Below are 13,204 nucleotides of genomic sequence, written 5' to 3'. Positions count from 1 at the left end.
CTATAAATAAGTTAATATGGTTGGAATTGTCAGGTGACTCAGTATAGAAGTTATTTCCCTTGAATCGTAATTTTATCAATGTTTGAGTTTAGTTTTTTTAAGAACGGTAAGAAGCTTGATAGTACTATAAATGGTAAATAACCACATTATCTACATAAAAATCTACAAAGAAGTCAAGTGGTTGAAGAAATTGCCAGTTAATAACACCTTTTAGGAATTATAAAAAAGAAGATGTGGTATGATTGCCAATGAGACAACTATCCACAAAAGACCAAAATTACACAAACATTAACAAATATAGGTCACTGTATGGCCTTTAACAATGAGCAAAGCCCATACCGCATAGTCAGCTATAAAAGGCCCCGATAAGACAATGTAAAACAATTGAAACAAGAAAACTAACGGCCTTATTTATGTAAAAAATTGAACGAAAAACAAATATGTAACACAATAAACAAATGACAACCACTGAATTACAGGCTCCTGACTTGGGACAGGCACATACATAAATAATGTGGCGGGGTTAAACATGTTCCCTGAAGTTAACACTTTTTTTACACATTTTTTCTCCAGAAACAAAAGGAGATAAGCTGCAAGCAAAAACTTTGAAAAACGAAAAAAAAAGGATCAAATAGGAAAGATCTTCAAATAAGTCATGTTGCCATAATTATAGTTGACTGTTAATAGTAATTTTCCCTCAAGTAATTATTTTATACCATTTTCCCTGTTATTAAAACTTTAGAGCATCTACAAGTTTCCACTCTTGAGTCTTGGTTAAAAAATAAGACCCTCAAGGGAAATCAGATTTTATTTTAAATTCTGATTGTCATTGCCCTCACATATTCTTTCATGTATACTTATTGTGCATAAACACATAGGTAAGGCTAGAAACCCTATAATACAAGACAGATTATCAAACTCGTAACAAATATCACTGAACATTTTTTGACATACTCACCTTTATGTAACATTGCTTTATTGACAGTATTGGTACATAAGCAAAATGATAAGATATATATTGGATCTTTATTTTTATTTTTGTAGCGAATTTGACTATAATGAACATATATAAAATCATGTTAATTTTATTATGTTATTATGACATAAAAAAACAACATATCAAATAGTAACAGATGTTATTATGAATCAATGGGCTTTTAGATATTATTTACCTATCATCTTATGTGATCAAATAAGGTTAAAATTGGTACCTGAGGTCTGTTGACAACAATATTATGAAAACTGCCATGAGTTATATAATCTCTAATATTTTTGTACTTTTATATCAACTAACATTTGACTTTTTTTTGACTGATTTCATTGTGAAAATTGATTTTTTTTTACCAGTCATTGTGGATGTATATTTGAATTTCTGTGGGAATTGTGATTGAAATATGATCATGATAAATGTCAATTTGACGAGAAATTTTTCAATTGAAGTCCTTCGAACAGGTCTTCAGTTATGTTCAAATTTATTGCAATATGTCATAGACAATATAAAATAATTTTGGTAGGCAGATGTATCGTTTTATGATATACTATTTTATTATTGTTTTACCAGGCACTGCATTGATTTAATAATGTAAATCTTTATATTAGAAAATCATTTCATAATTTTTAGAAAATAAATTAGCTTATGGTGATTGATGCTCTTGTTTTTATCAATTTTATTGTGATGATAGTGCTAAAAAATATTAATCATAAAATCTTTATCATGAAATATAAATTAAAAAATAAGAAATTAAAATGTCTAAAATAGAAAATATAGAATGTTTTGTAATTGCAGTAACTAAGATATCTTGTTGGAAATCGGTTGTGAAAAAATAAGATCATTAAAAAAATTCCCATATAATTTTTTTAGAAACACATGATAAATTCAGTTTTTTACTGTAATTGTACTTTTTATCTTTACTGATGTTCAAGATCAACTGAGACATAAATAATTACTTAATAAGTAGTTTGTGTTCAGTTTATCATTTGATTGTCAATGCATAAAGAGTGCTTATTTGTCAAATATTAAGATAGGTTCTATCTATTTTATAGGTTTTGGTTTGTTACCCGGATTTGTTTTTTCTATCGATTTATGAGTTTTGAACATCGGTATACTACTGTTGCCTTTATTTAAGGCATGTCCATAACCATTTTTAAATTGTCTGTCAGGAAAACAAACACCTGAATAGGATAATTTCAGATTATAGATTCTTTTGCTAAGGGAAATAACTCCTAGGTAGAATACAGTTTATCCCTAGCAGTGAAACTTATGATTAAAAGAAAAAAGAAATATATATGTAATTTTTTATGGAATATTTTTTTCACAGAATTATCCATTAAAGGAAAGTTTTTCACTGTAAACCTATAATTTAGTTGGTATCTGATGTCAATTCATCACTTTAATAATTCTGTGTCAAAATACCTTTTGTGCAAAATTTGGAATTTGTAACTTCAAAATTTAGAAATTTTCTATGACATGCTATCAAATGTTTAGTTTTAAACTATTCTGTTAGTGATGCAAGTAATCAGCTTGATTAATCACTGTCACTTTAAGTAGGAATAACAGTTAGAGTTCAATTAACTGGTAATTATTTCTTCTGCAATAATGCAACATTTTAATGCATCAGTTTTGGAAGATGTATTACCCCTTAATGTGTTTTTAAAGAACATAGCTTTCATACAGCACCTATTGTTTATCATTGATATATTTTCTAAACCTGCCTGCTGGAATAATTGATTGGAAACATTTTCAACTATTTAGATGAGCAACTTTCAAGCTAGGAGAATTTTACCATAAGTGTAGAATTACTTAAAAGCATAGAACTACCTGAAGAGCCTGATAAAGGTTAAAAGAACATTGAATAATCAAATCCCATGTCTTTGAGACATTAGTTTTCAGTAATTTATTTTATCCACAAAATCCGTTATAGAAAAGGAAATGAAAATGCTGAAAGTAACAGAGTCGTAAGTTGACCATGTTCTTGATTGGATTTTAATAGATTTACCAATAATGGACATATTAATTAAGATTGATTGAATTGTACTTTTAATTAGATTGTACGTGGAATGGGGTTATATAGAAAATAACAAAACTTGATTGTGAAGTGGAATTGTGGGTGTCCCTGATATAATCTGTTTTGTAATTAGAGGTGTTATATCCTTTATCATGTTGATAAATATCATTATCTGTTCATTGGCTCATATTCAGTACCTTCCACAAAAGGTTAATGACAAAAAAATAATTTCAAGATTTCTAAGAATTTTCATAAGGTCCAAGACCACCATTGTCGTCCCTTGATTTTCGTTGTTCACAAATATAGTCCCTAGTGTTGACAGTGGGTTACTTGCCATTAATTTTTATACCCCTTCCAAATTTATTTCTCCATGTTCAATGCCTCAAATTGCAAGTAGGGGGATGAAATTACACTGTAAAAAAATTTGGGTCCAGAATTTTAAAGGAAAGTAGTGATTTGGTCCAGCTGAAAAAGGTTGAAAATGAGCACTTCGGAAGCTGTCAAAAGATTTCAAGACGCCCTAAACATAAAATTGTCCATATTTTGAGTTAGAGGCGATGAAGTTTTCTATAAATTTAATATAATTTGTCCCAAAAGTAGTACAACACACTGTAAAAGTTTCTTTGAGAAAGCGCAGTTGGGATTTTTTTTATTTTCATTTATGTTCTAAAAGAAATGCACTACGAATTAATTGTGTTCTCGGACCTAAGAGGTGAAATCTGTAAATATAGAATTTGTACTCTGGCAACTTCCCTAAATGATTTGATGGTGTCAACTTGTCAAATAGCATGAAACCAAAGGATTTAAACTTTTATTTTATAGAATTTCTGCAAAAACAACCAATTTTGGCATTTTATGGTCAAAATAGGCATTTTATAACTTTTTTAATATTGATGCATAAATGGCATCCTGACTTTCTATCTGACAGGTTTTTATGTGTCAATATTTGTGTTTCTATGCCTTTATCTGCTTCTTTTACTTATTTATGAACTCTGAATCTACAGAAAAGAATTTATCTCAGATAAAATGTGCAAAATGTGTTGTATAATTGACCCTTGTCTAATGCCTTGTTTGGATGAAGTCAATAGTGGGGAGCTTGGTATATAAAATTTGATGTCCATATTAGAGACCTGACTAAATTTGTATCAAATGCACTTTACAATATCTATTGTGCCTGTTCCATTTCACATAATATATTTCTTTTCTTCTGTAGGATAGCAAGTGGTTTAAATATAAGCCTGTTGAGAATAAATTGCATGCAAGTTTTTCACTAAAAAGGCAAAAATCTTTGTTTCAGCCCATACTGCTTGTAAGAAAAGTTAATTGCAAGAGTCTTTTTGTGCTCAGATTTGTTGTATCATGTCACATGAGCATAGAAATGTTAAAAAAGACACACATTTTTATTTCTTATAGCCTCAATATGCATGTTTTAATGTAAATATGTGGCACGGCCTAAATTGACCCTAATTTTTTTCCAGTCTTACTTGGCCTAAGACCCTTTTAAACTAATATGATATGTTATTTGTAACTTTTCTTTCCATTTAAAGTACTTTAAATACATATGTAAGGATTATTTATAACCAAAAAGCTTCACAAATTTAAAATTGATGGAAAATATTACATCTTCATGTAAGGCCCCCTTCAATGAAAAACCTACATTTTTAGGCGCAGGCTCATATAAATTTGACTTTTGAATAATTATGCCAAGTCTGATAAATCAAATGAGTACTCTATTGCTTTAAGTACATGATAAGTTATATATTAAGGCATTTAAAAAGTATTTTTTTGCAATATTTTAATTTTTAAAGCCCCAAATGTTGATAGTTGAAATTTTTCAATTTTAACGTCAAAATTTTACACGCAAAGATGAGTATAGAACTTAATTTAATGTCTATAATATACATCCTATTGTCATGAAACTTTGTAAGCAGTGTTATAATACATTAAGCTTTGTTCATACCAAGTTTTTTTAAGATTTGTCAACTCTTTCTACCCTATTAGGTGAAATCTGTAAATATAGAATTTGTACTCTGGCAACTTCCCTAAATGATTTGATGGTGTCAACTTGTCAAATAGCATGAAACTAAAGGATTTAAACTTTTATTTTATAGAATTTCTGCAAAAACAACCAATTTTGGCATTTTATGGTCAAATAGGCATTTTATAACTTTTTTAATATTGATGCATAAATGGCATCCTGACTTTCTATCTGACAGGTTTTTATGTGTCAATATTTGTGTTTCTATGCCTTTATCTGCTTCTTTTACTTATTTATGAACTCTGAATCTACAGAAAAGAAGTTTATCTCAGATAAAATGTGCAAAATGTGTTGTATAAATGACCCTTGTCTAATGCCTTGTTTGGATGAAGTCAATAGTGGGGAGCTTGGTATATAAAATTTGATGTCCATATTAGAGACCTGACTAAATTTGTATCAAATGCACTTTACAATGTCTATTGTGCCTGTTCCATTTCACATAATATATTTCTTTTCTTCTGTAGGATAGCAAGTGGTTTAAATATAAGCCTGTTATGAATAAATTGCATGCAAGTTTTTCACTAAAAAGGCAAAAATCTTTGTTTCAGCCCATACTGCTTGTAAGAAAAGTTAATTGCAAGAGTCTTTTTGTGCTCAGATTTGTTGTATCATGTCACATGAGCATAGAAATGTTAAAAAAGACACACATTTTTATTTCTTATAGCCTCAATATGCATGTTTTAATGTAAATATGTGGCACGGCCTAAATTGACCCTAATTTTTTTCCAGTCTTACTTGGCCTAAGACCCTTTTAAACTAATATGATATGTTATTTGTAACTTTTCTTTCCATTTAAAGTACTTTAAATACATATGTAAGGATTATTTATAACCAAAAAGCTTCACAAATTTAAAATTGATGGAAAATATTACATCTTCATGTAAGGCCCCCCTTCAATGAAAAACCTACATTTTTAGGCGCAGGCTCATATAAATTTGACTTTTGAATAATTGTGCCAAGTCTGATAAATCAAATGAGTACTCTATTGCTTTAAGTACATGATAAGTTATATATTAAGGCATTTAAAAAGTATTTTTTTGCAATATTTTAATTTTTAAAGCCCCAAATGTTGATAGTTGAAATTTTTCAATTTTAACGTCAAAATTTTACACGCAAAGATGAGTATAGAACTTAATTTAATGTCTATAATATACATCCTATTGTCATGAAACTTTGTAAGCAGTGTTATAATACATTAAGCTTTGTTCATACCAAGTTTTTTTAAGATTTGTCAACTCTTTCTACCCTATTAGGTCCGAGACCACCATTGTCATCCCTTGATTTTCGTTGTTCACAAATATAGTCCCTAGTGTTGACAGTGGGTTACTTGCCATTAATTTTAATACCCCTTCCAAATTTATTTCTCCATGTTCAATGCCTCAAATTGCAAGTAGGGGGATGAAATTACACTGTAAAAAAATTTGGGTCCAGAATTTTAAAGGAAAGTAGTGATTTGGTCCAGCTGAAAAAGGTTGAAAATGAGCACTTCGGAAGCTGTCAAAAGATTTCAAGACGCCCTAAACATAAAATTGTCCATATTTTGAGTTAGAGGCGATGAAGTTTTCTATAAATTTGATATAATTTGTCCCAAAAGTAGTACAACACACTGTAAAAGTTTCTTTGAGAAAGCGCAGGTGGGATTTTTTTTATTTTCATTTATGTTCTAAAAGAAATGCACTACGAATTAATTGTGTTCTCGGACCTAAGAGGTGAAATCTGTAAATATAGAATTTGTACTCTGGCAACTTCCCTAAATGATTTGATGGTGTCAACTTGTCAAATGGCATGAAACTAAAGGATTTAAACTTTTATTTTATAGAATTTCTGCAAAAACAACCAATTTTGGCATTTTATGGTCAAATAGGCATTTTATAACTTTTTTAATATTGATGCATAAATGGCATCCTGACTTTCTATCTGACAGGTTTTTATGTGTCAATATTTGTGTTTCTATGCCTTTATCTGCTTCTTTTACTTATTTATGAACTCTGAATCTACAGAAAAGAAGTTTATCTCAGATAAAATGTGCAAAATGTGTTGTATAAATGACCCTTGTCTAATGCCTTGTTTGGATGAAGTCAATAGTGGGGAGCTTGGTATATAAAATTTGATGTCCATATTAGAGACCTGACTAAATTTGTATCAAATGCACTTTACAATGTCTATTGTGCCTGTTCCATTTCACATAATATATTTCTTTTCTTCTGTAGGATAGCAAGTGGTTTAAATATAAGCCTGTTGAGAATAAATTGCATGCAAGTTTTTCACTAAAAAGGCAAAAATCTTTGTTTCAGCCCATACTGCTTGTAAGAAAAGTTAATTGCAAGAGTCTTTTTGTGCTCAGATTTGTTGTATCATGTCACATGAGCATAGAAATGTTAAAAAAGACACACATTTTTATTTCTTATAGCCTCAATATGCATGTTTTAATGTAAATATGTGGCACCGCCTAAATTGACCCTAATTTTTTTCCAGTCTTACTTAGCCTAAAACCCTTTTAAACTAATATGATATGTTATTTGTAACTTTTCTTTCCATTTAAAGTACTTAAAATACATATGTAAGGATTATTTATAACCAAAAAGCTTCACAAATTTAAAATTGATGGAAAATATTACATCTTCATGTAAGGCCCCCCTTCAATGAAAAACCTACATTTTTAGGCGCAGGCTCATATAAATTTGACTTTTGAATAATTATGCCAAGTCTGATAAATCAAATGAGTACTCTATTGCTTTAAGTACATGATAAGTTATATATTAAGGCATTTAAAAAGTATTTTTTTGCAATATTTTAATTTTTAAAGCCCCAAATGTTGATAGTTGAAATTTTTCAATTTTAACGTCAAAATTTTACACGCAAAGATGAGTATAGAACTTAATTTAATGTCTATAATATACATCCTATTGTCATGAAACTTTGTAGGCAGTGTTATAATACATTAAGCTTTGTTCATACCAAGTTTTTTTAAGATTTGTCAACTCTTTCTACCCTATTAGGTCCGAGACCACCATTGTCATCCCTTGATTTTCGTTGTTCACAAATATAGTCCCTAGTGTTGACAGTGGGTTACTTGCCATTAATTTTAATACCCCTTCCAAATTTATTTCTCCATGTTCAATGCCTCAAATTGCAAGTAGGGGGATGAAATTACACTGTAAAAAAAATTGGGTCCAGAATTTTAAAGGAAAGTAGTGATTTGGTCCAGCTGAAAAAGGTTGAAAATGAGCACTTCGGAAGCTGTCAAAAGATTTCAAGACGCCCTAAACATAAAATTGTCCATATTTTGAGTTAGAGGCGATGAAGTTTTCTATAAATTTGATATAATTTGTCCCAAAAGTAGTACAACACACTGTAAAAGTTTCTTTGAGAAAGCGCAGGTGGGATTTTTTTTATTTTCATTTATGTTCTAAAAGAAATGCACTACGAATTAATTGTGTTCTCAGACCATAAGGTGTTGAAGTGCAGTCAAGGTGTAGATTCAGTTTGTTGCACTCTCATGACTGTATATAAGAAATTATGTCAGAGAGCATTAACAACATCTACTATAGTCTAAATGAATAGTTTCAGGAATTTGGGATATAGCAGTTTCTGACAAAAACGCAGACTTTGATTTTTTATGCCCAAAATGATGATAGTTAGGGGCATATTGTTTCAGGCCTGTATGTCTATCTGTCTGTTCCCTGCCCCTCAGTTCAGTATCAGGTTAAATTTAAGGCTTAAAGGGTACCTGTGATTTACCAAGAAGTTGTGGTCACATGTTCTTAATGATGATGCAAACTTTTTTTGATGTATGCCAAATTAGGAATTGGGCCATATTTTTGGGTTCACTTATAAAACATGTTTTTTAATACTGTGAAATCAGTATACATTTTCAGGTAAAAGTTTTGGTTCAAGTGAGCTTACCCTAAGGTATTGGTCATATCAATTTGAAACATAGTTCATATGCTTAGTATTATGTACCCTATCTAAAATATATATGCCAAACTAAGTTTATGACCCTGTGGGATAGTGGTGTCCTTTATGTCCATATATTCTTGTTCTTTATACACCATTTCTTACAGGGGTACCTGCTCCCTTAAAAAAGAATAAAAAGGGTAGAAAATGTAAAATTTCAGCCAGTTTTGTGTCAAAATAGGGTCCTCTTATTCCTACAACTCTAAAGCTCATATAGGGGCCTTGGTGGCAGAGTGGTCTCAGTAGGTACTATTGTAATCACTAGCCAGTCAACACTGACGTTGTTATTTTGAATATTGCTTGTTCAAGTGCACTCCAATCTTCATTGACTGGGATTGTCAGTTTTCCTTTCAAAGGTCGGTACTCTGCTTCCTCCACCAATTAAAACTAGTCGCCACGAAATAGTCTAAATGCTGTGCTTAAAAGTGGGGTTAAACACCAAAATTGAAATCAAAATCTTAAGCTCATACAAACATACCCCTCACATCCTGTATTTGTGCCTGTTGTTTAAAAATCGAAATCAAAATAAAAAAAGAAACAATTTAAAAAATACTGTCAACAGAGCATTAAACAATCAATCAATTGGTCTCTCTTTCATACATACAGCTAGTTAATGTATTAAAAAGAATTTTCCTTCCCTCTTTTAGTTGTTTACTGTAAAAACAATGTTTAAAATATTGATGATGCAGAGCTGCATGTTGTTTTAATGAACTTGATTAATTTTCAGCATATTTGGTTTTAAGTAATTAACTACCCAGAATTATACGATGTTTAATTAATTCATGATTAGAAAGTTGAGAATAATTCGTAAAACCCATTTGGTTCTATCTATAAACAGCATGCACAAAATTTATAGTCATTGAAAATCCTTTCTGGTTGTTAGGATCACTCCTGAGTAAACTTCTCACACATAATGGAAATCTAATGCTATTATGACCAAAAGGGAAATCTCTCGTTGTTAAATGTCATGATCGCTGCTCAGAAACAGGGAAGTTATAGCATGTATGTCATTAATCAACAGTACTAGGAGTAATACCTTTTGTTTTAAGTAGTTTTATATTGAATTTAGTTCCATGAAGTATTGCTATTTTTTATCATCAGGATTAGTTCCGTATGATATTCGGTTTTTAGATTGTGAAGTTTTATAAGAATAACTTTCATTCAGTTATATCATGTAATAGGATAGAATAGTGAAATAGAGCAGCAAATGATTTCATTATTAAAAGTCTCAACACCTGAAGATAGCTGACAGAACCTTTGATGGGTGTCTTAAGATACAGTACTAAATTTTAAGGTGAAACTATGCTGTCTTATTATGATATGCATTTGGCTGACTGATATTGAGGCAATATTTTGGTTTCCAGATTAATTTTAATCATTTGTCAAACATTCACAAAACTTAGCTTGAGAATTTCCTTTAGAAAAAACTTTCCCCTATTGAATTTGGGGTCAGTGTACATTAATAGACTTAAATTTAGATTTTGTTTCCACTAGTAGGAACATTTTTTCATGAGATATTAAACGAGATCTTTACCAATCTTTGGTGAAATATCTTAAAGACCCATTATTGACTTTTGGCTTGCCATATATGCCACTGGACTTAAACAACCAACAATCATCAATCTTAAGATTTATCAGCAGCAGAAATTCCGCTTGAAAAAGTAAAAGATAATGAGCACTTCCTATGAACTTGAACATATAAGAACTCTTGTTTGGGAACAATTTGCAAGAATTAAGGTTCCTTCAATGTATTTGAAGCCTTATAATTGACCTATGTTACCAGTTTTCCTCAACAATTATATGAAATGCTTTCATGTCAGCTGTTGTGATTGTTTTTAATTGTTGTGTTTATTAAATGAGGGAATATAGACCTGAGTATTCATCCCATGAAAAAAGCTGTCATAGTTATTTTATAGTTATTTTCTAGACTATAGAACTGTCATAATTCAATGTCAAAAGCAGAAAACAGTAATCACCATATTCTGTTCATTATCATAGACATTGAATATTTAAAAAACAATCCAGAGAGTTGGAAAACAAACAAAAAACTTAAACACAGCTGAAACTATATATAATATATTAGTCTCATACTTTCTTTAGTATGTTCTATAACTTGATTTAATATGGTAGTTATCAGTGAGATGATGCACATATTTATCCTAAATTTGATGCAAGATTGATGGTTATAAATGTATAGGAGTAAATTTATGCAAAATATCTTGTATTTCCATCACATGATGGCAGTCAATTCCCATCACGAATTTCCAATTATTGTGGCCAAGAGCTATGTTTAACAAACTGTAACACAAAATTTCAGTGGAAGAATCAGTCCACTTTTACAAAAGATAAAAGCTGGCCATTTACCTAATTCTATTCTATAAGGAATATTGACATCAAATTATGTAACATTTCTGTTTCAGCTGTTCATTCAGACATCTAATATTTCAAACTAAAAGCTACCAAACAAATATATATAAAATCTTTATTTCTCTTTTCAGATTTTGAAGAACTTGACAATCAAATAAATGATTTAAGACGGGAATTGAAGCCTAAAGTCAGTAAATTACGTGATATGGAGAAAAAGGAGGATATAAAAGGATTTAACCTCAATCCATTGTCAAAGGAGGAAATGAAGGCAGTAGAAGAACTTATTTGATGAATTAGAATAGAGCATGTGTACTAATTCTTAGGAAATTTGAAGTTACAAGTTAATGGAAATATCAGAAAGAGGTGGACAGAGTGAACAAAAACATGTATGGTTCAATGATTGGTGCTCCATCAAATCATAATTACTCACTTGGAAACAAATCTGTCTGTCTTACAGTTATATATTTTTTTCCCAATTTTTTACTGTCAATTGATGGGTTATAATGAGACTTGTTTTGCTAAATACAATTCCATATATAACATTTATCTGATAGAATTCCAACATTCATTGAAATTGATTAAACTACTGAACTGACTAGGCCATCTTCATTGTGATATGGGATTACCGGTAATTAATTGATAATGGTAGCCCATTGAACTGTGACAAAAATTGATGAATGTTTGTTATTTTATTTCATTATTTATTGGTTTGTTAGGAAAATAAAGATAATGAAAAGCTATTTTATGTGTTAATGTTCTGCTTAGTGTTAATGAAAAGCAAACAAAAAGTGACTTTCTATTGGTAAGTCAACATTTTATCAATCAAAGGTCAATAGAGAACAAAACTTTATAAACCCTATAACATAACAGAAACCAAATCAAAAAAATAAAATTCTGGACAAGAGTCAAATATAAAACAAATCACTTACACAGGTCGAAGTAACAGTGAAATACAGATACCTTTTTGTAAATTTGAAAGAAAGGATACATTCTAACCAGTAAACAATTTGTCTGAATTGACATGATCTGAAATTTGAATTATGAGGACTATACAATTTCATAAAGCAACATCTTATATGACCACAAAAAAATGAACAGTCTAGAAACAAGAAATCACTAGCTATTGATAAGTTTATAAAAAAAACATAACCAAGAACATAGTGCAAGACAAAACAAACTGTAGCACAAAGTGCCAAGCAATACAAAATGAAGCACAAAATGCAAAGCAATTCAAAATGTAACACAAAGTGCAAAGCAAAACAAAATAATGTACAAAATGTAGCACAAATTACAAAGCAATACAAAATGAAGCAAAAAGTGCAAAGCAAAACAAGATGTAGTACAACATGTTAAGCAATACCAAATGATGCACAAAGTGCAAAGCAATAGGAAATTTAGCACAAACTGCAAAACAATACGAAATGTATTACAAAGTGCATAGCTAGACAAAATGAAGTACAAAGTGCAAAGCAATACAAAATGTAGCTCAAAGTGCAAAACATACTAAATGTAGTGCAAAGTGTAAAGCAAACAAACTGTAGCACAAAGTGCAAAGCAAAACAAATTGTAGCACAAAGTGCAAAGCAAAACAAATAGTAGCACAATGTGCTCAGCAAAACAAGATGTTTTACAAAGTGCAAAGCAATTCAAAATGTAGCACTCAGTGCAAAGCTAGACAAAATGTAGTACAAAGTGCAAAACAATACGAAATTTAGCACAACGTGCAAAGCAATACAAAATGTAGTACACAATGCAAAGCAATACAAAATGTACCACAAAGTGCCAAGTAATACAATATGTAGAACAAAGTGCAAAGCAAAACAAGATGTAGTACAAC

The 13,204-nt window shown here is 30.2% G+C and overlaps 1 protein-coding gene across 4 annotated transcripts in view; it reads left to right on the top strand.

Annotated features, from left to right (window-relative positions):
* Positions 1-12,108, top strand: part of LOC134725610 (p53 and DNA damage-regulated protein 1-like) — a 58,833-nt gene extending 46,725 nt beyond the window's left edge. For all 4 annotated transcript variants that reach the window (XM_063589559.1, XM_063589561.1, XM_063589560.1 and 1 more), the window contains exon 4: positions 11,499-12,108. In XM_063589559.1, the coding sequence (XP_063445629.1) occupies positions 11,499-11,656 (158 nt within the window). In that variant the 3' untranslated portion in view covers positions 11,657-12,108. The remainder of the gene's footprint in view (positions 1-11,498) is intronic.
* Positions 12,109-13,204: the final 1,096 nt, after the last annotated feature.

The sequence above is a fragment of the Mytilus trossulus genome, chromosome 7 (genome assembly GCF_036588685.1).
Source record: "Mytilus trossulus isolate FHL-02 chromosome 7, PNRI_Mtr1.1.1.hap1, whole genome shotgun sequence".
Lineage (NCBI taxonomy): Eukaryota > Metazoa > Mollusca > Bivalvia > Mytilida > Mytilidae > Mytilus > Mytilus trossulus.
Note: the sequence above shows the minus strand (reverse complement) of the source record. Positions and strands in the feature narration are given on the sequence as shown.